The 26,350-nt window shown below is 38.9% G+C and overlaps 2 protein-coding genes across 2 annotated transcripts; both read left to right on the forward strand.

Moving 5' to 3' along the window:
* Positions 1–9,568: 9,568 nt before the first annotated feature.
* LOC134060148 (GTPase IMAP family member 8-like) lies at positions 9,569–21,667 on the forward strand. The gene is made up of 4 exons (XM_062516764.1): positions 9,569–9,722; positions 16,082–16,702; positions 18,632–19,264; positions 19,791–21,667. The coding sequence occupies exons 1-4, from the start codon at positions 9,716–9,718 to the stop codon at positions 20,540–20,542; spliced, it is 2,013 nt and encodes a 670-aa protein (XP_062372748.1). The 5' UTR covers positions 9,569–9,715; the 3' UTR covers positions 20,543–21,667.
* Positions 21,668–22,355: 688 nt separating this feature from the next.
* Positions 22,356–25,333, forward strand: LOC134060291 (GTPase IMAP family member 7-like). Its single transcript, XM_062516945.1, has 2 exons — positions 22,356–22,687; positions 23,649–25,333. The coding sequence occupies exons 1-2, from the start codon at positions 22,681–22,683 to the stop codon at positions 24,617–24,619; spliced, it is 978 nt and encodes a 325-aa protein (XP_062372929.1). The 5' UTR covers positions 22,356–22,680; the 3' UTR covers positions 24,620–25,333.
* The last annotated feature ends 1,017 nt before the right edge of the window (positions 25,334–26,350 follow it).

Here is a 26,350-nt window from a genome sequence, read left to right on the forward strand (position 1 = left end):
AAAGCAAGTGACACCTGATGTTTTTGTTCTCACAAGTGTCTGCTTGCTAGTCTGTGGCCCATAACTGATGTGCTATCTCTGTTGTCAGTAAACTGCTGCCCATGGTATTGACTGAAAGCTGTTCATAGTATTGTATTGGAATTCAGAATTGAGAAGGTCCTTACAAGTGATTGACACAAAATGAAAAGTATGTTAAAGCCACATTTAGAGTATTACTGTAGTATGTAATTGTTTTACTTGGGGGAAAAAATCATTGAATTCCAGACACTTCACTATGCAACTTTGTTGCACATGCAGAAACGTGACCCTTGCCAGTTTAGACATGAGAATTTGCAGCATATCCTGTCTGAGAGCATGGGATTCAGCACGATCTCCAAGATGGTGATCTTATCAAGATAATAAACAAAAGGTCCATGCTGTGTCCTCACCTACTGCACATCAAAATCAAGTTATATTGTGCTTTCTTTTTCTCTCAAAAAGGTAGTGTTTTGATTCCTCAGCATTTTCTTCAGGAAAGTTTATGCACAGCATGATCAAAGTTATGCCTTCCAAACCTACAGTTTAAACTCTCAATGTGCATACGTAAAGAATTTGAGAGTAAAATCGAATACAAATCGAATTAAAAAAAAAAAGAAAAGAATTAAACTTTCAAATATAAGGCAGTACGATGGAGGATTAGTGGCACATGAAAATAATATTTTTTCAATAACTTTGAGAATAAAGTCATAATGTTACGAGAACAAAGTAATTAATTACGAGAATAAAGTCATTCATTATGAGAATAAAGTCATTTATTACGAGAATAAAGTCATTTATTACGAGAATAAAGTCATTAATTACGAGAATAAAGTCATTAATTATGAGAATAAAGTTGTTTATTACAAGAATAAAGTAATTAATTATACACAATATGACCGCTGCTCAGTCTTGCACATTATAGAAATCACGCTTTTGTTTCCATCATCTACTCCATCTCCTACTGCAACTTTTATGTATGTAAATGAATCTGTGCATGTGTGCGCTTGCTTTTGTGTATGAGTGCGTCTCTGTCTGTGAGTTTTCACTGTGAGTGTGTGTGGTGGGGATAATGGTGAGTGTGTGTGTGTGTGTGTGCTTGCCTGCTTGTGTTTTATATGTCTCTTTGTGTATATTTGTGTACTGTATGTGTGTGGGTAATGGTGTGTTTGTGTGTGCATGCTTGTGGGCGTGTTTATGCATGTGTTTGTGTACATTGTTATGTGTGTGTGTGTGTGTGTGTATGTTGGTGCATTTTTACGTGTGTATGCCTGCCTGCCTACTGTGTGTGTAGGCATGTAGGTAGGTGTGTGTGTGTGTGTGTGTGTGTGTGTGTGTGTGTGTGTGTGTGTGTTTGTTTGTGTGTGACAGTAGCATGGAGCAACACTTCGTTTAATACCACCATCTGCAGGCTGATGGGTGTAGTCACTAAATGTACACATACATTAATTCTAATTTTATTTTGGATGAAATTCCACAAAACTTGGCATACTCCCAGAGGGTCAGGTTAATAATACACAGGACATTTGGTCCAGTTCATAACATCTCATCTGAAGATAGGAGCGATTCCATATAAGTCTACTAGGGCTACATGCCCACCAAGTTTCATGAGCCCTGGTGTTACGGTGTTCCGGGAATAGTGATGAAAAATTCAGGAAGTAGATGGAGGGGAATAAAAAAATAAAAAAAAATAAAAAACCTTTGACAATCACTAGGCTATATGACCGCTCTACCGGCGGCCATAATTAATTAGAACGCAACATGCTCCTATGGGACAAATTGACACATTCTTCAGAACATTCTTTAAAGGAATGGAGACATTTAAATGGAAACCATACAGTATGTCATCATCATGACTATGGATCTACCCTACCTGATCAATAGCGCCCCCATTGCCCCATATAAGACAATGTTAAACTGTGGTCAGATAGTGAACTGCAATCAGTCTTCGAGTTAACAGAACGTTGAGACAGAATGTAATTATGACCACAGTGCAGGCAAAATAAAATCGAGTGGGCCCCAATTTTTTTCTCAACAGTGGCCCACTACACCATTACTGTACATACAGTAATAGAAAACAAATAACGCGACATTCACACCTGCAGCAGCTGAAAGCAAGAGGCAATACCATACAAATGTTTAAAAAGGCAAGTATTTGTCTCCACCTGGTGGTGAGTACACAATGATTTGGCCCAGCATTCTACATGACTGCATTCTACATTCTGTTGTTTTGCATTTTCATTTTCATGGCCCTTAAATAAATAAAGAAAAACACCCCGAAACAATAATACAAAATGGTCTATTAAGAGACCCACAGTTTCAAAGTATTGCAAGTACAGCAAGACTTTGAAGTATTTAAAAGTCTTGCTGTCTTGAATAAGTGGAAACATTTCTTCAAACAGTTCACCAAATATGGGTTCATTTGGGTAAATATCAGCATTAACATAAATTAAATATATCAGTTAGGTTTGATTCTGGGCTTTATGGAACCTGTTGCACAACTCATGAGGGAAAGATCAAGTTGATAAATTGTCTTGTTGTTTAGCCTATTTATGACCAGATACTGGGGGCCAAGCAGCGAAGTCTATTGTCATGTCTGCCTTGAATGTTCTATTACCCCAAACAAGTCAAATCTGGAGCTGTTTTGAGTTGAGTTGTACTGTATAATGGATTGTCTTCCTTAATGGACATGATCAAAAACAACCACAAACACGTTTTCTGGATAATGCAGAACTGCCATACCTTGGCAAAGTACAGGCAACAGGTAATTAACAGACACTGACCTCATTTGGAAGACAGGGAAAGTCATACTTGACCAAGAGTTACTGCATGTTCAACAACAAACAATATATAATGTACTGTACTTTGTACCATCAAACCATTATCAAGCACTGTTTCAAGGGGGTGAGGTAATCATGTAAAATAGAGGAAAATGGCATAATGGCATATCATGACATATATGCTTTACATATTCAGTAATGTAAAAACAGTGACAAAACACACAAAAGACATCTTCAGGACTAGCATGATTTTAACACTTTGTGTTGTATTCCAACTCTCCAGTGAACAACAGAAGCTCCTCTACGTAGTGCTCTCTCCCACACATATTTCATGCTGGTCTGCTACTCTATGTTGGTCTGCCCTTAGACTACCAGAGGGTGGTGTTATGACTGGGTGGAAGAGCCTCTCCTTGAGGACTGAATGATTGTCTGCTCTATCTGCATTTCCAAGGGCTATGAATGTTCTAGAATGCTCTAGTGTGAATAAATAAACAGTAAACATTTTCCTGTCCAACAGTGTTAGAGATTTAGAGACCTTTTTGTTTGTTTCTTTTGATGTCAGTGGCATAGTACAAGGGAGAAGCAGTTACATTGGAATCATGCCATGAAATGAGAGCCGTAATTCTGCACGATCGACAGTCATCAAGATTGCTGTTCAATTGCTATACCACCTGTGTGTGTGTGTGTGTGTGTGTGTGTGTGTGTCTCTGTGTGTGTGTGTGTGTGTGTGTGTGTGTGTGTGTCTCTCTCTCTCTCTCTCTCTCTGTGTGTGTGTGTGTGTGTGTTAGTTATACTAAATGTCAGTGTTGGTGTCTTGAAATTGTACCTTTAATGACAGTGGTCACCAGAAATAGCATACTGTACATAGGTCATAAGTTCTTTATTTCAACTGGGCAACTTGCTCCCTAGACAGCACAGCGGCACCTCCACCCACCTCCATAAAACTCTTACTGTACATGTAGATGTTGGTAATAGAAGGAATGCACTTCAAACAAACAATTTTAAATCTCTGGGGATCATAACGTTACCGATGATGATGTGTAACATGAAAACGGTTTATATCTCTGTTTGTAACACACTGAGATTTTGGCTTGTCATTACAACTTGGTTTTGAGGGAGGGAGGACCACATATCACACACAAAAGAGTCAACAGTAAACAAGAGGTCCATGTATAATTACTTTATTTTGAGTTATACAGTAAGCATGATCATGTTCATTTCTTCTCTAGTGAGCCTTGTGCTCCATCTTCCGGCAAGTACAGTATGTCTCTTGAACATCAATGTGCAATATTCTTACATGTGAAATGTCTTCTTAACTTGTCCATATATGGGATTTTAGGTTTTTAATAAATAAGTCTATTTATTCTCTATTATTCACTTGCATCTATTTTTCTAAATGCTAACTCTTAACAGTTATACACAAAAAATCATATGCACTGCACAGTCTGTGTATGTAGAACTAGTAAATCATATAATCTCTTGAGTCTTGAATCCTCTGCTCTCAATGCCAGTTGCAACAATTCTCCTGGATACCTATTGGATCACCTTTTAAGATTTCACCCAGATAAACCTCTGATCCGGCTTTAAAAGGAAACACCACGGGAGAATGAATACATAAGCTCCTTTGTGTTCTGGGCATGCATTGGCAATGTCAGAGATGTTATTCTCTGTATTATGATCCATTGCAGCATCAAAACATGTTTTCAGCCTTTAAAGAATTGCAATGTATTGTTGTACTGCAAGTGACTCTGTCTACATAACTGTAGCAGAGTAGGCTTCGTCCTATAGGCTTCAGAAACATAAACAGAACGTAGAAAAGATGCTTTCTACTGTATATGTTTATAAAATAACATATACTGTAGGCTACTTATGAGTCTTTATGCATGATCACCGTGGGAACATGTAGACCTATTAGTTGTCTTGCGTCAAAACCAAAACAAGTGACGTCCATCTGCCCCAGAATCTGTGTCACTCACCAGGATCAGATGACCTCTCACTAGGTAGGCTGTGAGATACTGCATCCACACTCACGCCGTGAGTGTTAACTGTAAAGCTGATGATACACAGGGGAATTTTTCAGACAATGTTGCCGGTATTACAGGACAACTAATGAGGGCAACAGACAACTAGCATATTTGTTAGCAAAAGTACCAGTCCCATTCCATCTCGAATGGAGCAATGGTCGCTAACAGGTTAGTGGAAAAAACTCTTCTTCACAATCTCAGCATATAAAAATAGATTTTTTAAAGCAGTTGATTAAGTAAAATGTCCATTTTAGGTTTCTACATAAACACATTTGGAAAGAAACATGCTGCCAAGAGACCTTTGAAACTAAATTGAAATAAAAAGTGTGAACCAAACCTTGTGTGAATACAATGTGAGAGATACCCAAGCGCAAGGAATGGTCAGTTAGATTTTGCCAGTGATATAACTTTGAAGTATTTGGAATTGTTACTGTATGTTTGGAATGTAATCATATTTTGAACTGTAAACCTGTGTAGTGTGTAAGGTATGTGGGTGCACAGGATGTTCATATAACCACACGAGGGTAGGCTGTTTGCAAAGCCCACACTAGACAAACCACAAAAGAACACGGGGTGCTCAGAGATGTCTGAGTAGAACAATCCCCGTTAACGTGACTGATCAGTATCCTGTGTCATGGCAAGGTAAATCACCAGATTGTCAAAACAACAGTTTACACCAGAATCAGGTGAAGTGTTGAACGTACCACAGTCATAGGAGAGAGTATAAAAACAGAGAACAAATATAAGTTCGCAAACTTTTTTGAGATATACTGTAGTCACCTGTAAGGTCACGCAGGACCGCTTCTTAATACTTTTTACTATTTTTAAAGGTATTTGAACCATTTTTATATGTTTGATTTTTGTGCTTTTTGGCATTACTTTTTTGTCTTGTATAATAAACAACACAACTTTTTTCTTGTGGACTTAAAATCTCTGGAATATTTTCGATGTTCGTGTGTTGACAATGGCTGCAGAGTTCCACTGGAGTTTAGATGTCTGGTGAAGAGGGGTAAGTGTTACTTTCATATATGTTCTTCTGTCTGGCAGAAAAGGGGACAAATATCACAGCTGAAATATCTGTGGAATAGTCTCGATGTTCGTGTGTTGACAATGGCTGCAGAGTTCCGCTGGAGGTTAAATGTCTGGTGAAGAGGGGTAAGTGTTACTTTCATATGTGTTCTTCTGTCTGACAGAAAAGGGGGCTCTTACTACACATATGAGGGGCTTTGTCATTGATGTGACATGACGGTTTGGTGTTATGAGTAATAATGGTAAAAGTGTGCTTTATATTAGGAAGGTGCGTTTTAGAGTTAGTATAGGGAATGTGTGTCATTTTGTCCGGTTAGGGAGAGTTAGGTTTTAATGTTTTGAGTATCTTTGTACTTATTGGTGGATGCTAAACTAGGAAACGTATCACAGAGTAGAAAGATATTAGGAACCTCTCTTTTTCCTTCGCTTCACTATCTTTGCCTTGACCTTTAAAAATGGGATAGGAGATGTTTGGAGCATGCTCTCTGGAGCATTTTTTTAACATATTGCTTGAAATACTCTTCACACCCCCATTGCAACCAAGTTTTGACACAAAAATAAAAAGTTTTAGTGGCCTCTAGAACGAACAATCCAGGAAAAACACAATCCAATCATACTGAACGAACTGTTAACGATGATTGGATTCTGATGCATCTATCAAACCGCAATCTGCTCCTCCCTCCCGCTTGTGAACAAGCATTGCACGTCTCTGGAGGCGTGACTTCGGGGGAAGTCTGAAGAAAGGGGTTGGGACTTTTGACCTGTGTATTTTCAACATGCAGTTTTGCTGGAATCGTTTTCCAGGATCTACTACCCTACCTTGAAGCTTTTCAGACAACAGTAAGATCAAATTGTTATGTCAAATTAAGACCTATTTGCAAAGCAAAAGTACTCCTCATCCCCTGATATTTTCAGACTGGACTGGATTGATGTCTTAGGGATCTAAAATTAGCTATTTTTGAGTTATGTTGTGCTTAGACTGGACAATGTTAATGTGTGCATTTTTGAGTATAGGATGGGAATATGGGTTTACAACTGAATAGCATTTAGCATAGCCTTTGAAGGCAGCTTTTCCACAAATGCTATGCTATGCTATGCTATACTTCCACAAAGTAAATTGCTCTTTTGAGCCATTGACTTGGCTCCAGAATATAATGACATATCTTTGGAGAGTGTCTCTGCAAACAGTCCTTTTTTATACCCTTTATTCATGCTTACAGGTGACAAATGACTTCCTGTTTACTATTGTTCATCAAACCATATACCCTAGATTGTTGTTATAGACAGGTTTCCCTTTAATGCTGCGTACTTTGTGCCAAAATGTTCATTTGCATGCATTGCATAATAATAATTAATCTAATAATTATTCTAACAATTAATGTGCTTGTCCTTTTAAACATATATGGGATACAATGAGGGGGAAGAATGGATTGTGAGTCATACACTGTACCAGTACTAGTAACCTTTTTGAGGAAGAGTCAGAGTGGAACATTTTTGACAAACTCATATATCTTGCCTAAAAATACATCACAATTTGAATTACACTCATACTCAGGTGATAAATAGTGTGGAGATATGTGTAAATAAGTTAGCAGTCTTCAGTGCTCCTAAAGGCCAGTTCAAACCGAAGATTCGCGGCGGTCTGAGACGGTTGCGGAGAGCAGTTGCGGTGGTGTGAATCAAAAGTTGCAAGCAGTTACAAGCAGTTTCAAGCCGTCGCTAAACATTCAACATGTCAAATCTTAGTTGCAGAGTTTTAGAACACTTTTGTGACGTTGGCTAAAAACTTCTATCTTGTCCTCACGCCTAGACTGTTGTTATGGCAACAATGTTGCCGTTTTAATGTTGTTGCAGTGGTCTGAACGCCCTAGTTTTAGAACACATTGTTGCAGAAAGTTGTTGGTTTTTAGAATGTTGCAGCTCGTCTCGTCGCGGATCTTGTGTTTGAACTGGCCTTAAAGACAAAGCCCTGGCTTTATCTTTTGTCTAGGCTATGTGATGGGGAGGGATGTTACATAGCATTTATATGACTTCAACCTTTGGATGATAATGTGACTTATACCTGTGGATTGCATTAATTGAAATAGCACAGAATTTGCATTGAATAATGCAACAGAATATACTTGTTTGTTTTTATACCCAAATCTCAAGTTTCATGTTAGAAAACTTAACTCAAATGAAAACGTATCCAAATCCAAACATCACTAGACAAAAATTATAATCACATTTGGATTGCTTGGATTGCTGATCTGTATGTAGATGATATGATGTATATATATGACAATAATATACTGAATCAGACAAGACAAGTTTTAAGTTGCAATAAATTGACACCTCTGACTTATGGCAGTTAAATGCAATATATGTGACCTACAGTGGTGTATATATATTTTTTTTCTTTTTGCTGGATATGTTTGTTATTACATGCATTACATGAAACAAAAATACATAACATTTCATGAAATGGAATTCATTCACTGCAATGCATGGATGTGAAATAGCCAGAGGAGCATTAATATACAGTACATACACATCAGAACCACATTACAAAACTAGTTGCAGCTGTGGCGTGTATACTGTAGGTACGTGAAGCGCTTTTCCTTAAAATGCCCCTTGTGTTAAATGATAGAATTGCATTTGATGAAATGCAAAAAATCTGACATATTATGAAACCTGAAAATACATTTTTGCATTTGAAAATGTTTTGCATTTAACTAAAGTTGAACATTTTTCAAATTATTACCATTGCTTAGTAATGTACTGTTTACTCTTCATCACACTATTGATTTACTGTTTCTGTTCATTACTTGCCATAGGTCAGGGAAGTTCTAGATTTAAAACTTTAAATCAGAATCAAATATAGAAACATTTTGAGTGTAGACAGAGAGCTAGATGTTACACCATTTTGAGGGAAACATTACTGTAGGAAACACTCAGGAAGCTACAGACATTGGAGAAACTGTTAGCACTGACAAGCTTTGCATTACAATGCAGTCTGTGTATATTCCATGTTTTTTTTTTTTTTTACGCAAACATACAAATACGTTTGGGTAAAATCTGAATACAGTGAAGTCAGAGGGACTAATTAGTTGACGATTGACCATTAAAACTTTTTTTCCCTTAGAGTTATAAATAGGGAAAGCAGCCGACATCAATGCTAGGCATTGCCTTAGCCATTTGAGAGCATATGAGGCTGCAGAAAGCACCTGTGCGGCCTGGCTGTTTACCAACATTATAGGAGCATTACTGCATTCTATTTATCATCACATTATAATATTTTTTTAGAAAAATAAGGGTACAACACCTGGAATATTAGGGACAATTGTGTATATCCAAAATGGTATTGGTCTTCACAGAATTCAAGTTTTCTTTATTTTTCCATGGTTCACACCATAATGCTACTGGTCTATTCAGAGAAATAGGATTAAAATCCCTTTCATCTGTTATAGAATTAAACAAACTTCTTACAATCTTGGGTTGTATAACAAAAAAAATAATGGTACACACTTGAAGTGCTATCAGAAGGTCAGACTTGAGCAAAAAATATATAGGTTTTGTCCTGAACCAGGTAGGGATACAGCAGCTATGTGAATGTGTTGTTTGGCCTTTTCGCAGCTAGAGGGAAATCTTGCCGCGAAAGTGCCTGCAAGAGGACCAGCCCCTTTTTCTGCATAAGATCCTACCCACCATTTTATACTTCAGTCTCTTTTCTGTCAAACACAGTACACAGAGATCTTCTTGCCAGAGCCTCCTCTTGATCCCTTTAGGTCTCAAGAATCCTTTAGTGCTATTTAACACATTTGAAAATATTCATCTTTAGAATATCCATCATTCTTTCTGGCTGTGGGAGAGGAATCAGGATTTATCATGGAATGTAAGTGCATTATCCTTTGTACTTGTTGTCTTGTATGTGATAGCTGAGCTACATAGCTACCCTATAATGCATAGCTATCAACATTGTCTATTTATTCTCCTATGTACTCCACTAATATTCAATGTGTATATATTATCTGCTTTTTGATCATGTAAAGCATTACACAGCGATAGTACCTTCTAATTATTTCTGTTTGATTTGTACTTTGCCTAGGATATTTACCTTACAAGTATTCCTATACAAAACCAATATAAAAAGACTATTAATGAAAATGATTAGAGATAATTTATCTGTGTGTCCTTTTAAACATACTGTACATGGGATACAATGAAGGGGAAGAGTGGATTGTGAGTCATACACTGTTCCAGTCCTAGTAACCTTTTTGAGGAAGAGTCAATGTGGAAAATTTTTGAAATACAAACTCAAATATCCTGCCCAAAAATACATTACAATTTGAATTACACCCATACACAGGTGATTTTATAACTTAATCTGAGATGTTTTGATAATATATTGTGTGGGTGACGTCATTTTCTGCATTGAGGTGTGGCTAGTTATTCCAAGAGTCTATGTCAAAGGAAGGACAGTCCTGCCTGGAGCTATAGACTATAAATGGTTAAAACTGTGAAAAATGCAGTGGTAAATCAAATCTCTGATGATAACCATACATAGGGCACATATTTATGCATGTAAACCACAGAGTCACCCTGAAAAATGAAAAATTACAATGATGCTTAATTATGATGATGCATTGTTATAATACATTTGCAGAACAAAAATTCTGAGTATAAAATATACTGTATTCAATATTGGTAAGAAACATATTAATTACATTTATTTGGCTTTTGTCAGCACGTACATGCTGTATGTGTGGCAGTTGTGTAATATTTCCTAATTTGTCAATGTCCTAAAAATATCATCACTGTGTCTGTGTCTAAAATTATTACCTGTAGAGACTTAGCTTTCAGTGGCATGAATGATCTCGCTACTCCGTTTTCAGAAGAACGCCTGACTGGTACTGAAAATAAATACACAATAAAACACAAGACACATTTAGAAGATGAAACAAGGCATATGGCTCAAAATTAAAAAAAAAACACTATATTGATTGATTTGTTTTGGCTATAATGTAAATATAACATTGTCAAAAAGTAAACGTAAAGGAATAAATTTAACCTTGCTGACCTTCCTATGGATAACTTTTCATATCAAAATCGGCAAGATCATTTGGTACATATCATTGCACAATTGCCATATTGCCATATTAATACATATGAATTATAATGTATTATGTGACAGAGTATATTTAACATATTTAGTCCCATGCTGCCAGATTGCATATATTGAAAGAGATGTTTGCTCAGAGTATCCATCTCATTTGACTTATTCTAAGGTACTTTGTGTAATCGTTATAGTCTAAAAACTTCAAAATGAATACAAAATGACAACAGAATGTGAAAAGATTGACAAAAGAACCTTTGCCAATATCAAAAATGTGTGGCCTGTGCTACTAAATTATCTAAAATATTACGCTAACAAGCTAGCAGCACCCAGACCTCACTCCTAATACCACTTTGTACCAGACAGTCACAGATATTTGCATATCATGTTCTTAGTAGCAAGCCCAACATACATACAACATTGTTCAAAATACTTCAACTTCAACATGAATTGCTAAAGTTTTGATGAGAGCATTGAGGACCAGTAGTGCTTGGCTAGATTTCTTGCACCCACCAACTCGACACAAGTGTTACTTCATTGCTTTGATGTTTTTGCTTTTGGTTCTGTTTGCACTGTGTATTGGACAGTGAGTGGACAAGGATTTTTTTTCCTTTTACATTTGGCTCCATGTTCTGCAATGATCTCTTTTAGTCCCCTATAGTTCACCCTTGAGCCACCCTTGTCAGCTCGTGAGCTTAGAATTATAAGGTTCTATCTCCGTTCAGGGTAGTTCTGAGATATTGAGCATCAAAGTTCTTACATAGCTAGCAAAACTGTTATGTAGTACCTTTTTATTTTACTAATAACTAACTAAAAATATATATTTTTATAAAAGTAACACCACACAGGCATTACAAAACACCTCATGGATCAGATTATGTCAAAAACTAAATTTCGCCCAAAAGTGAAGATATAACCTTATAATTCTCAGCTCAGTAGATTGGTGAGGTGATGGCGAATGTGATGACTAGGGCCTAGGCTACATAAACATCATATCATAAGTAATTCAAAAGACTGGCATGCTGTCACATCAGCACTATATTAATTATTCATAATAGTATTGCCACAAAGAAATTGCAATGTGAACAAGGTCACTGAAACATTGAAATTGGCGTTAATTTCAATAGAAAGATAGGCCGGTAACATTGACACAATCAAAGGTTCCTGTTGTGATGCAAGGACAAGGTCGCAATCCTATGGCGAGTAAAATCCACATTAAACTCCAAGTAGGAACACATACAATACAGACAAAGCTTTGTCTGAATTGGTGGTCTTTATAAGCTTTCCAACCTACATCAGTTCAAGTAGAGACAATACAGTTTCACTAAGAGGACAATTTAATGAGTTGTTAGACAAACTGATTCTTCCAAAGGAATTATTAACACACATAACATCCAATCTGAAACTCACATGTTTAGATTGTTTACTGGCTTGTTATGTACAGGAGCAGATGGAAACTATGGTCTGGAAAACCAAATAAATGTCTGCCTGAACTACAGTAGATAACACAACATACATGTGGGAGCATAGAGTGCAGCATGTATGTCTAGCAATAAGGTGGCTGACCCGAAGAAATGTACCTACAGTACCATCTGTCAAAGTGTACTCCTTTGGTGTTTCTAAAGGAAAGCCCATCAGTGTGATAGGCATGATGCCTTGGTCAAGGACTTTGAATGGTTCAACATACCACTGAAAGGACAATTGTCTGATCTCACTGTATATCCATAAATGTACAAAATACATTCTCAATTGTTGTAACATTACTGGCTGGAAAATCCTCACTGTCTTCATAATTGTGAAGATAACACTTATAATGCTGAAACTTTTTGGAAATGGACCACCATAGACAAGTGCCAATTATTCCCAAAACCTCCATCCTATTCAACTGTACCGCTTGAGCATCATGATCTACTGACATGGTTCTGCTGCTCTTCCAACCAATCATATTTGTCGACATTGGTTGCTTACCATTTCTTACACGGCTTTGTCTTACTTCTCAAGTGCCGAGAGTCAAGAATCTTTTTTCTTTCATCAAACAATAGATAAAGCAATAGAGAAATACACTCAAATATATCAAACTGTTAAAGAAAGGATCATTGGAAATATGTAAATATACATGTCTGTATACAACACTGGGTTAAACTTGAGCTGATCATGTATTTGCATCTTTATTGACGTGTCTAAACTGTCAAAAAGGAATAATGCTTTCACTCCCCACAAAAGGAGACCTTTGTAGACCAAGATCAAGTTGCTTCAATGTCACCTCTTGTTCCTAGGCAACCTGCTTGTTGCTAAGCAACCCCTCTGATCCATACTGTAATGATGAGCTGTTGTGAGCAGCCTTTAGTATTCCCCACAGACACTGTCTGGTATGCTTTTTTGCTGCCTCATCTAAAGACAGCTTTTCTAGGCACTGAGAGGGAAATCCAAAATAGTTTCCATCTCCTAAAGGCTAAAGCCATGATTACAGCCATATGGTTTTTCAGAGCATACACACCCTCATCTGGAGTAGAGGCCCTGCAGTGTAGCCTACTGTACATGCTGCTCTGCTCAGCATTCTCTGTCCTTTATGGTCTTACCATTTCTGGGTAAAAACATGAATGAAGAAGTCATACAGAGGAATTAGAAATAAAGACTAAATCTCTAACAGTTGTCCATGCACATATACCCACATTTTTATATACAGAAATGTATATAAAAACAAATCACCTTTAGCTAATAATCACAACAGACTTATCAGCATAGCTCCTCTGGGTGTGTCCTATTCTGTGGAGTTGTGTTGTGCTGTTTTCTGCTGCTTTGAATGGAGAGCTAATCTCCATAAACATTCAGAGAAAGAAGGTGTGCCAGGGACAAGAATCGACTTTGCTCAGGCATGTTACTTCACCGTTTTCCTTGTCTGGGTTGGGCCCTACTGTCTGATGCAATCTCCTAGGCTGAGTAGGGGTGGCTAAACTAGATTTTACAGTACAGTAAAAATCAGTGTGATATGTGAGGTGAAAGAGTGTGTTTCTATTTTCCCGAGATTACATTCCATTTTACGCATTATATTTAGGCCTAATACAAAACATACAGACTAGTCTAAAAGCCAGAGTGTTGCCATTTTTAAAGGGCCCGATCCCTTTAAACACTGCTGAGGCTCTAATTGCTTCCATGTGAGTTAGGAATGCTCTGCCTTTAGATTGCAATCATCTGCTCAGCCCACAAACTGAGTTATGTTCCACGGCAACACTGAAAGCTTGGCTGCCATGGTGATGGATGAAGTTGTAAACAAAGAGAGGAAGGTTCCTTCCTTGGCCTGACTCACTGAATGTCCTTCTCACACTGTGCTGCCTTGGCGCAGGGAATCAGCATATGAGGGAGAGAGGGAGGCAGGGAGGGAGAGAGGAAGGGAGGGTGGGAGGGAGAGAGACTATGGAAGAGAATGTGTGCAAGAGAGAGGGAGGGAGGCTTTGTTATTCAGGAGGGGGTGTGGTTTGAGGGGAAATCCAGGTCAATGCACTGGGCAATGTTGACAGTCTTGCTCTCTACAAGCTGCACTTAGCTCTCTCATTCCCCTTCAGGGGTGTTGGGATGTTTTTGAAAACATGGATGCTTTAAAATGAATGTTACTAATTATATTATTTCTTTTTTAGCAAATGTGATCATTCTACAAAGACTGATATGCAACATATAAGGGCCTATTCCAGAGGGCAAACAAAAAAAAGTTATTAAGCATATTGCTACAATTCATTTTTTATAACATTTTGTTGTTGTTGTTGCCGCTATGTTGCTATTGTTGTTATTATTATTATTATTATTATTATCATTATTATCATCATTATCCTTACGATCATCATTATTATTAATAATAATGCTAATAATATTGTTATTGTTATAACTACTATTATTATTGTTGTTGATGATGATGTTCACAATTATAAAACATTTGAAGAAACTTTCAAACTGTTGCTTATAATCAGGGTGCAGTTCATGATGATTTAGAGTTTTTATTGCTAATTTATGAACTTTGGCAAGGTCATTAAGTTTTAGGAAAATTGAACAGAAGTAGACTATTTCAGACAAAATGCCACCAGGTGGCACTATAGCCTAGCTAGCAGAACATCAACACTTTCACACTGACTTGGATTCATTGCTGGCTCCATTCCTGCCTGTAGGTTGTGCAAATATGAGGGTCCCATTAAGATCAATTCTACTAACAGTGCCATGCACAAACTAAATGTCCTTGGGCCTATGACCTCAGCTAAAAAAAAACCCAGACAAAGCTAAGCTAGCACCTAGTGGTACAGTATTCGTAATAGTTAGGAATACAACAGTAACATACACCTGGAAGTAGGTGAAGGTCACAGGCTAACTGAAGCATGTTAACTAAAAATAGCCTACAGCCTCATTCTTGTAATAGCTATCCCAAAACAGAAATACTTTCCACCACCAGTCGGAATAAAACAATATACAGTAGACACTGTGCAAGAACACTCACACAGGAACTATTACATTAAAGAAACAACATTATGTAATGTTTGACAACAAGGATTCATACTTTTGTTAATAATCTCATATTTTGAGCTAAAATCGTAAGTGATTTGTAGCTAGCTAGCTAACTGTGATTATTTTGCGACTCTCAGTCCCATCACAATCTTGCAGGGTTTTGTTTTGATTGTTGCAGCCAAATTTGACTGAATTTGTTGTGGGATTCTTGAAAAGAAATCACAACTAAAATAGAGATTAGATAGTATTTTTTTTAAAACATTCTCTAAGATCCTGGAAGGTTTCTTGTGATTATTGCAATCATTGTGATAAAACCACAAACCATGTCCCTCTGTAAATTACAGAAAATTCTAATCTGCAATTGCAAATGTGGGAAATCCTTGAACTAATGTGTATTTGTAATGTGATTGTGAGGAATGGAATTATTAGTTAAGAATTACTGACTGGCTACTCCTGTTTCTCCGATGCTTGCAATGTAGCTTTACAATGACAAGAATTGAGATGCTCAGGTCTCCTCAATGCTTATTTTGAGTTTTAATTGTTTTAATTGCTTTAATTGCTGCCATTATTCCCATCAAACGTACACAAACTACAAACTATAACTTTATTTGTGAGACACTAACAAAGACACTGTATATTTTTTATTCTAGTGAGGGTTGTGCTTCTTGGGAAAACTGGAGATGGCAAAAGTAGCACTGGGAATACCATCCTCCAAGACAAGCTCTTCAAAGCCTCAAGTGGGACACAGGCTGGAACGCAGCAAACTGAGATGAATGAAAATGATGTTGGCGACAAAACGGTAAAAGTCATCGACACCCCTGGTTTCTTCAATTCGAAGCTAACGGAGGAACAGCTGAGAAAGGAGCTGGAGGGATCTGTTCCCCAGGGTTCTCCAGGAGTCCACGCTTTCATCATTGTGCTCAGAGTGGGCAAATACACTGAGCAAGAGAAGGAGATCATATCTCAAATCGGAAAAATCTTTGGCAAAGAGACTTTTGATCATGCCATAGTCCTGTTCACCCATGGTGACCAGCTCAATGACGATCAGACCATTGAGAAGTTTGTAGGTCAGAGTGAAGATCTGCAGAAGTTGGTTCAAAAGTGCGGAGGCCGCTGCCATGTGATAGACAACAAACGCTGGAAAGAAAAAGACGAGTACAGAAGCAACAGTGTTCAGCTGGAGAAGCTGCTTCACACTGTAGAGGAGATGGCCAACAACGGATGCTGCTACACCACGGACATGCTACAAGCAGCCAAAAAGGAAGTACCAGGTAAAGAAAAGTCTTCTTAATCTGAATCTGAAGAAGACCACACGGTCGAAACGTCATTATTCTGTGCTAAAGAAAAGAAAAGAAAACTAAAAAGAAAGGATTTGGTGTGCAAACCTTTTTTCAAAACCTTTTTATGATTTACCCTTGTTCTGCACCTTGACCTGGGATGTGCACAAACTTTTTTACTATAAAAGAAAAGTCTTCTCTCATCCAAATAACTATAACTAATTGCATGAAAACATCAGCAATTAATTTGATGTGATTGCATCAATGAGTGGTTATTGTAGAAAGTAAAACACAAATAGATCTATAAATGAAGATGAAAGCAAGTAGTGTACATTCAGCAAGGCCTATTGAGACAAGTGCATGCACACTTCAATAGTCCATAGGAGATTTGGTATGGTTGTCGCCCCACATGGTTGACACAAAATAGGCCTATAAAAGTATCCCTTTTTATGTGATTCTCTTTATGCTAGCAGTCTCTGAGGTAGGGTAGGCCCAAAGCACATAGTGGGCAATAGCAAAAACTTGTTTTGCCAACAATTATGAAATTCTGATGGCATTAGATCTACCTCATTCAGATTAATTTCTGGCACCTCTGTAGTTGTTGATGCTCAGAACAAAATATAGCATGCTGAAACCTCAGAACATTCTCATCCAGCATCACAATCAAATTCTTTGAACACAAGCAACATTTTTGGAAATTTTATCCATAAGGACTGATACAAATTACATATTTCAATAACTTGAGATGTGAACCACGGAATCTAAATCTATTTCTAAATCTATTTTTTAAAAAAAATCTGTTTTGGCTTACAAATGTGGCAAACACATTCCTAATGGTGCGCAGAACCAAATCTGATGCTGATAAGATATAGCATTATAGTTGCAGCGTGTTTTCTTCTATTCCTCTGACATGATTGTTCGTTCCATCATCAAAATCCATTTGATAAAAACTGAAATCGTCCTCATTCAACCTTTCACTACCTATGGCAGTTCATACATACTGCTTGGACCCCAATGTTTACAACTCACCTTATTACCATGATAAAGTGTCCACCTTTTATGTTATACATAATAGAATGTATAACTTTTCTGATAAATACTGATACATTACATTTATGTGTATTTTACACTAATTTACGATGCTTTGTACATGTACTGTACAGTACATCTCACAAAATGCTCAAATTCAAAACTGAATACATTTCACAAAGTCACACTCACCTTCAAAGTTGCTAGGTTGGTCACAGAACTGCAGAAGATATCTCAGATACTGCTTCACACTATCTCACTGTACAGACACTATATCTGCCTGATGGTCTTTTGGGCCCCCACTGTTGACTTCAACGATGATGGGAGTGCAAAAGAACATAGATCACTATATCTAGACTCTATTTCCTGAAATGTCCCCAGAATATTACACAGTATTTTCTTTGTATTCAAGTGTTGCTAGATAGAAATGGCAAGAAGTAATGTAAAGGAGGCGTAAAGGACACAGTCAATCCCAGCTGCACTTCCCCTACGGACATTTGCACTCACTGATGCAGTTATTCCTACCACGCTACATTTTTTAATTGTACTATTTTTGTCACTTTCTACATTTTTTTGTCACTCTTACTGCACTCTACCCTTTTAGATTTTCCTAGAATTGTTGTTAGAATTGCTTTAAAAATGCGTAAGATGTTTGGTTAAAAAGTGTCAGGCAAATGTAATGCAATGTAATGTAACATGGCAGTCTTTTTAGGAACGGGACATACTCTACCCATTCTGTATATGTGTGGTAATCGTATTATGTACTACCAAGCAGTATGTGAAGTTTGACTTCCAACAAGCACTACAGTAATTCTATGATGTTTCATACAACAGTAACATAACAATGTCCTCATAACTCAGAGTATATGTGACGATACATTTGTGTTTTTCCAGTCAGGGTTGTGCTTCTGGGTAAGACGGGAGATGGCAAGAGCAGCACTGGGAACACCATCCTGGGAGGTAAGCCTTTCAAAGTGGCCCGTGGAACACAAGCAGGAACCCAACAACACGAGGCTATAGAAAACAGCGTTGACGGTAGAACCATCACAGTCGTCGACACCCCTGGGTTCTGCAACTCGAAGCTCACTGAGGAACAGCTGAGAAAGGAGCTGGAGGGATCTGTTTCCCAGTGTTCTCCAGGAGTCCACGCTTTCATCATTGTGCTCAGAGTGGGCAAATACACTGAGCAAGAGAAGGAAAATGTATCTCAGATCCGAAAAGTTTTTGGCAAAAAGACCTTCAGTCACACCATTGTCCTGTTCACCCATGGTGACCAGCTCAACGATGATCAGACCATTGAGGAGTTTGTCGACCTGAGTGAAGATCTGAAGAAGTTGGTTCAAAAGTGTGGAGGCCGATGCCATGTTATTGACAACAAACGCTGGGCAGGAGAGGAGGCGGAGGAGGACAAGTACAGAAACAACAGTGTCCAACTGGAGAAGCTGCTGAACACCGTAGAGGACATGGCCAAGAGCGGAGGCTGCTACACAACGGACATGCTACAAGCAGCCAAAAAAGAAGCTCCAGGTAAAATGAGTTATTTTCATCCAAACAATATTTACTTGAAAATGATCATTTCAGAAAGTGGCCTGTATCCAGAGAGTCTCCACAGACAACAGTTATGACTTGTCCTCATTGTCACTGGATAACTATTTTGTGTTATGACTATTATTCTGCTATCATTTTGAGTGAATGCTTCATTTTCTTAATGCTGGCTAAATACTGGTTTAGACTTTGTACTGGTACTAAATACTGGTCCACTTTCTTGTTATTAAATATTATGTAGCAGAACACAAACACCTGTTTAGATGATTAGCCATTCAAGTTACAATTGGCGTTCAGTAGTGTAAGGGTCATTTTACGACTGTAATGAACAGCAACTGGAGTATAATGAATCTGAATTTACAGATCAATTCAAATTTAACACCTTCCTGGATAAAAGCGATTTTCAGTCACCAATGTGATATGTTGCCCACCATACTACAAATTATAATTTCCCATTTTGCATTCAGGGCATATGATAGGGTCTCACAATGTCCTATTTCTGTTCCAGGATTGGATGAGATAAGGCTTGTGCTCCTGGGGAAGACGGGCGATGGCAAGAGCAGCGTCGGAAACACCATCCTGGGGACGAAGGCCTTCGAGGTGGCCAGGGCAACCCAGTCGGGCACTCAGCATAGCATGGCCAAGGACGGTGCTGCGGACCTCTGCAAGATCAAAGTCGTCGACACGCCAGGGCTGTCCAACACCACGCTGTCCACCGACCAGCTGACCCAGGAGCTAAGGGAGAGCGTCAGCATGTGTCTGCCAGGACCTCACGCCTTCCTCTTCGTCTTCCGCACGGGCAAATACACCGAGCAAGAGATGGACATCGTGAAGCAGATCCGAAACGTGTTCGGGGAAAAGGTCTTCGACTACGCCGTGGTGCTGTTCACCTGGGGCGACCAGCTCGACGACGACCAGACCATCGAGAAATACGTGGGCCAGAGCGAGAGGCTCAAGGAGCTGGTGCAGAAGTGCGGAGGCCGCTGCCACGTGGTCGACAACAAGCGCTGGAAGGAGGAGCACGAGTACCGGAGCAACGTAGTTCAGGTGGAGAACCTGCTGACTACCGTGGAGGAGATGGCGAGCCAAGGGAGCTACTACACTCCCGACATGCTTCAGCAGCAGCAGCCCGCGGGGGAGAAAATCCAGGCCCAGAAAAGCAAAGTCACAGAGCAGAGTGCGGAGATGCAAAGCAAAGTGCCGCTGAATCTGAATAAGAAACGCCTCCCGTGCTTCTCCTGTTTCGGCGGACGCAAGTAGTGGAATGCACTAAAGGTGGTGTTGAGTTAGCCGTGTGTTTGCATTGAGGGTTGAGAACCTGAATCAGAGTGGTAATGCGGTAGAAATTCCCCCCCATTTTTATACTTTGCTTTCCTTCCAGTATTTTACACATCCAACCTTTTCTTGGAAATAACCATACACAGTATGTATGAAAAATCATATATGATCATTTAAAATGTGTATGACTAATGAAATGTATTGCTAAAATGTATAAAATACAAAGCAATACCATAAATCTATTTAATGTACCAGAAGAATATGGTTCATTACAAGAATGATTGGAACTAGCTTAGCACATATTTTGGTGGTGGTTGCCTGGGTCCCTCTGGTAGTGAAAGCAACTTGTACATGTGATTTCGGCCTCTGGATTAGTCACAATCACAAGGCAGAAGGGTAAATGAAACTCATTGTCATATTGCAAAAAGTGATCCCTGGTAATCTCTACTGCATGACCCATTTGATTGCAAAATTCAGGAAAGTGTTTGATGAAATAAAATGGGGGGGGAAATTAAAACTCAAGTAGTAAATTGAGTTTTGAGTGCCAAATATAAGCCTGAATAGAAGTGTGTGATGCTGTCTGAATGCAAGCCGCTGGCTTTCAATGTGTTTATGCAAAATCCTGTGAGGAAACCGAGACTCACCAAATGGCAGGGTGTGAGGGGGGTTGATGTTTTTGCACTGGTACCTTCGATAAAGAGTCCCCCTCCAGCTCAGATCTCCCCCCTACAGATTTGTACCATATCTGGTCTGGAATCAGTGGTTGAGTAGCGCTGTGGAGGGAGCATATACGAATCTTTTAAAACTATTGATTTTAATGTCATTCAAAAGAATGGTATAATGTTTCTTTCATTTCAACTTCTAGTGCCTTCAGCTTCAAGCGATATATATATGGGAAGATAGTTTTTTTGACTATAGATGTGATTTATTGTCTGACTGTACATTCAAACATTGAAATCCTGCAAATATGTTCAAATCATTGTTTATGCTGAGTGTGTTCATTTTAACATACAGTATACGCAAAATGCTTTAAACTCCTTTACAGTTCACTTCATACTGGAAATCACAAATGTTACTATAATTATTCAATAAACATTGTAAAATGCCTTTTCCACTACTACTTCCCTTATTTAAATGTTATGTCCCCATTTAAGACTTAAGTTGATTCAGTTTTGTATTTCTTTTCTAAAGCACACTGCTGAAGAATATGTCTGTACATGGTCTGTATCTCAATTCCTGTTCAGTAAGGCATAGTCAAAGGACGCTCCTCCCAGATTTAAAGAGACAGCACCAACATTGTGCATTAACCTATTACACCCCCCTTGTTTGTTTTATGTGTGTGGCGGTGTGCAAAAGAGAGAGAGAGACAGAGAGGAGGGGAGAGAGAGAGAGAGAAAGAAAGAGCAAATATGAGGTGGGGTGTGTCAGAATCCAGTTTAACCACTTCTCTTGAGCTTTGAGCCCTTAGGACAATAACGTGTCGACTACTATTGAAAAGGAGCTTGAGCTCTCTTGGGGAAAGTGCAGGGTGGTTCCTGAGGGTGTGAGTCACACCAAAGGCATGAAGTGAAGGAGAGATCATGTGGAACGGTGGATTGGTTTTAAGCTCATGCTGAGTGTCAAGACAGCTTTCTGTTCAAATGGTGGTTTTGTGGTTAACAGGTTTAAATTGGTCATACATCTAGAATGGACACATGCTGCTTCTCAGTGTAAACATACATATATATATAGACATTCTATATCCACCCAGAGACACACAGACAGACTGATATAGGCTACTGTAGTACATACAGCTCACATGCTAATAATAATGAGATTTGTGACCCAAATATGTCTTGTTGCTTGACGTAGTGAGTACAAAATGCTACAAAAACATTGCTATGGGATACTGGGAAGTGAGGATGCCTCTTGGCTGTGTTATGGGACGGCTAGTTAGACAGGAAGTCAGTGTGTTCTGTGTCTTTGCATCTTGCTACCAGAGGGGAGGGGTGTAATGTGACACCAGCCATTTTCCCCTCACTGGCTGTGAGAGAGACTGCAAGAGCGCTCGCTACAGATGTGGTTGATGTCACTGTGTTTTATTTGACCGTGGGGCGAACACATCCTTATCTTGTACCAAAATGGCGGGTGAGTAAAGCATTTTCGATACAGAATTTATTTACAATGTGTTCGGGCGGGGGTGAGAAATGTGAGTGAAAGTGGAAGTGAGTGAAAGGGGAAATCGGATCAGATGGCAATGATTTTGCAGTTGAGGAGACGTGGGAGTGACTGCCATTGAGGAGTAATGGCTTTCATACAAATGTCCACGGTTTCAAGGGCTATTTCCATCCAAGAGCTCAAGGCAACATGCCTGCAATGCCAGTGGATTTTCTGCTATACGCTAGGACTAAATATAAGTGGGGCTACATTTGTCACTTTCAAGTATAGCATAGCACATGCCTGAGTGTTTGCAATAGATTGCTGGCCTTTACTATTCAAAGTCCCCTTTTTTGTTGTTGATGAACGGATTCTTTGTGCAATAATGTTGTTTACATGTAAACATACATGTGCTTTAGAGGTTGCTGTTGAAAAACAGAGATATAGTGTGATTATACTGCCATCTTCTGATAGAAATAAGATGGTTTTCTATGGAGTAAGGCACCAGGGGAAGTTTGTATTCTTTAATGTTGAAATTCCAGATTCTCCTTGATTGCTCTCTTAATATTAGAAGAGGTTTCTTCTTTAAGAGACATATCCTGAATATGTAGGCCCCAGGCACAGACCAGACTATCAGGAACTGGGTCATGTTATGTGGTCATCCTGGTGTCATTTTTGAAAGACTATAGGTTTCACAAGCTTCAAAGGCAACTCCGGTGTGTAGACATACAGTACAGTACATTACACACACACATAGTGTAAAGTCATGAGCCTTCATATCCTATGTAATATTAGGTTGTGGTATATAAGCAGCATGATCAATGTTACTCTTATATGGATCATGGTTTTAGTTGAGATGGGGAAGGCTCATTCAAATGTCAAGACACCAATGAGTCAGCATTAAAACCCCATAATGGAAAATATCAACCATACTTTCTCTTCTGTTGTTCAGATGAACTACGGATTGTGCTGCTTGGCAAAACTGGCGATGGGAGAAGCAGTGCTGGAAACACCATCCTGGGTGGGGACTTCTTTGAGGTGATGAGCTCACCGGAGTCCACCACACACAAATGCACCGTCCAGTCCAACAAAGTCAACGACAGGCTGATTTCCATCATCGACACTCCCGGATTTTTCGACACCCGTTTGAGTGAGGACCAATTAAAACCTGAGATTGTGAGGTGCATTACAGAGTGCGCTCCGGGACCGCACGCTTTTGTGATAGTGCTCCGGGCTGGACGATACACGGACCAGGAGATGGCAGTGGTCCGGAAGATCACCGAGTCGTTCGGCGAGGATGCATTCCGGTACGCCGTCGTCCTTTTCACTTTCGGGGATGACGAGGTCGATGGCGATGAATGTGACACCATCGAGGAGTTTGTGGCAACCAGTGAGGAGTTACAGGAGCTCGTGGACAAGTGTGGAGGCCGCTGTCACGTTATTGACAACAAATACTGGGCCAAGGCTCAGAAGGGCTACATGAGCAACAAGAGGCAAGTCGAAAAACTGCTAAAAACGATCGACAAGATGGTCACCATCAATGGAGGAAGCTGTTACACCAACGACATGCTGGAGGTTGTCGAAGAGGGAATAAAAGCAGAGACAGCCCGACTCCAGGAGACCGAGAACGAGAAGGACGAGGAAGAAATAAAACGACAAGCCAAGGAGAACATCCATCGAGTAATGATGATGATACTCGGGGGTGTGGCTGGGGCCCTTCTGGGTGCCCTGTTTGGACTTGCAGTAACTGCACTGTCTCCAGACCCTGCTTCAAAAACTGTGCTCATCATATTAGGAACTGTCCAAGGAGCCATAGCAGGGGTCAAAGCAGCTAAGCACGAGAAGAATATCAAGGGTGCTTTATCGAAGGCCTTTCAAGCAAATCTGTGTTGTTTCACAGATCGATTTTCTAGTAGTGACTAATGACATTGACCGCGTTTCCCATATTCGTTAAGAAGCTCTTAAGTGCTAAAAAAACTTCTTAGGAGCGCTCTAAGAACGTTCTAAGAACGCTCCAAAGAAGTTTTTAGCCCTTAAGAGCTTCTTAACAAATTTGGGAAACATACATTGTAGAAAACATACATGTTTCGTTGATGCACTTATTTATTAACAATCCACTATTTTTCATTAAAGTTCTGAACTTATGAATCTATGCGAAAGCCATACAGTCATATTTAGTATTTTGTCATGAAAAGGGTGTGTACATTGAGAAAGTATCGTTTGATTAAGTGATTTCATGTTCATCTCAAATTCTATATTTTGGTGTCAAATCTTACATTTTTTATGTGTGCCTTATCCCTCAAGCAATTGAATTGTTTTCCATGAACAGCAATATTGTTGTGTTGCTCAGTGAAGATATACAGTATGTCCTTGATGATATACAGTACTGTATGACTGAATATTATGCCATGGCTTTTGCTGTGTCTGTTTTCCATGAAGCGCTTGTATTGTGTACTTCATGTGAATGCACTCACCCTCGGAACCATGAACTTACAGTATGAAACCTACAGTCAAACTTTTGCAATATTGTCCTAAGAAATATCAGTGCATAGCACCAGGTTATCACCACGTTATCACCATCTCAGTTAGTATTTTATGTTAAAAAATGTGTATAAAAATAAAATGTTAAAATAGAAACTTTGCCTTACTGTTTGTGCAACATACAACCTGTTTGGACTGAATGAATAATGAAACCATATTGGTTTGTACAGTTAATCATGATGTGTGATATGTTCAGTAAGTTTTCTGAAAAAAGACCTTATTTCATGCAAAACATAGAGGAGGAAGACTATGTACAGTACAGGCAAATGCAATACTTAATAATCTCCTTTCCTTACATCACATAACTAAACTGTTCAGACAGCTTTATTATCCATGGCCAACATAATGGATGAAACAACAATACATGGGCCATGCACATTCTAAACCACATAATAAAATTACTTTGGCATATAGGCTAATTCCCCCACAGAACATGGAAGCAGAAGGCCAGATATGAATATGAGTTTTACCTGTGCAGAGGAAACAATGTGTACCCATGAAGGAGCCAGCTGAAGCGGGATCTTTGTTCTGGGAGTCATACATTTCTGCAATCAAGAAACTGCACCTATGGAATGCATTAACAGGACAGATAACATGATTACAGTGTTAACTCTACAAACTCCCAGCACCCCAGTGTAAATGAAAGTTCCATAATACAAACTGTACATTCAGAAGATGAGTATAGTATAGCATTACGAGCATAACATAATAGCATTAGTTCAATTAGATTGTTTTTTTTTTATTGTCCATCATTAAACTTACCCATGTATTGGTCGATAGTATATGACATCCACTGTGCATGGAACAACATGCAAACTAGCAAATGCACTACTAGCTGAGATTAAACTATTTAAAGAGCTGTCACTATTTTATAAATGCCTGAGGACAAACAACACCAATAAGATATTAAGCAAGAAAACGGAGACATATTTCAAACAGTGAAGACGTCTAGTGCCTCAGCTTTGGCTTTTCCCTCTCTTTTCCCTCAAATATGTGAGCTGACTCCTCCTCTTCCCATGTGTGCCGTGCCCCTCTCAAACCAGCCACTGAGCAGGAAGTGAACCAGGAGTGGCTGAGACAAGGCTTGGTTGTTCCTCTGAATTATAAGATGAC

This window comes from Sardina pilchardus, chromosome 16 (assembly GCF_963854185.1).
Source record: "Sardina pilchardus chromosome 16, fSarPil1.1, whole genome shotgun sequence".
Taxonomy (NCBI): Eukaryota; Metazoa; Chordata; class Actinopteri; order Clupeiformes; family Clupeidae; genus Sardina; species Sardina pilchardus.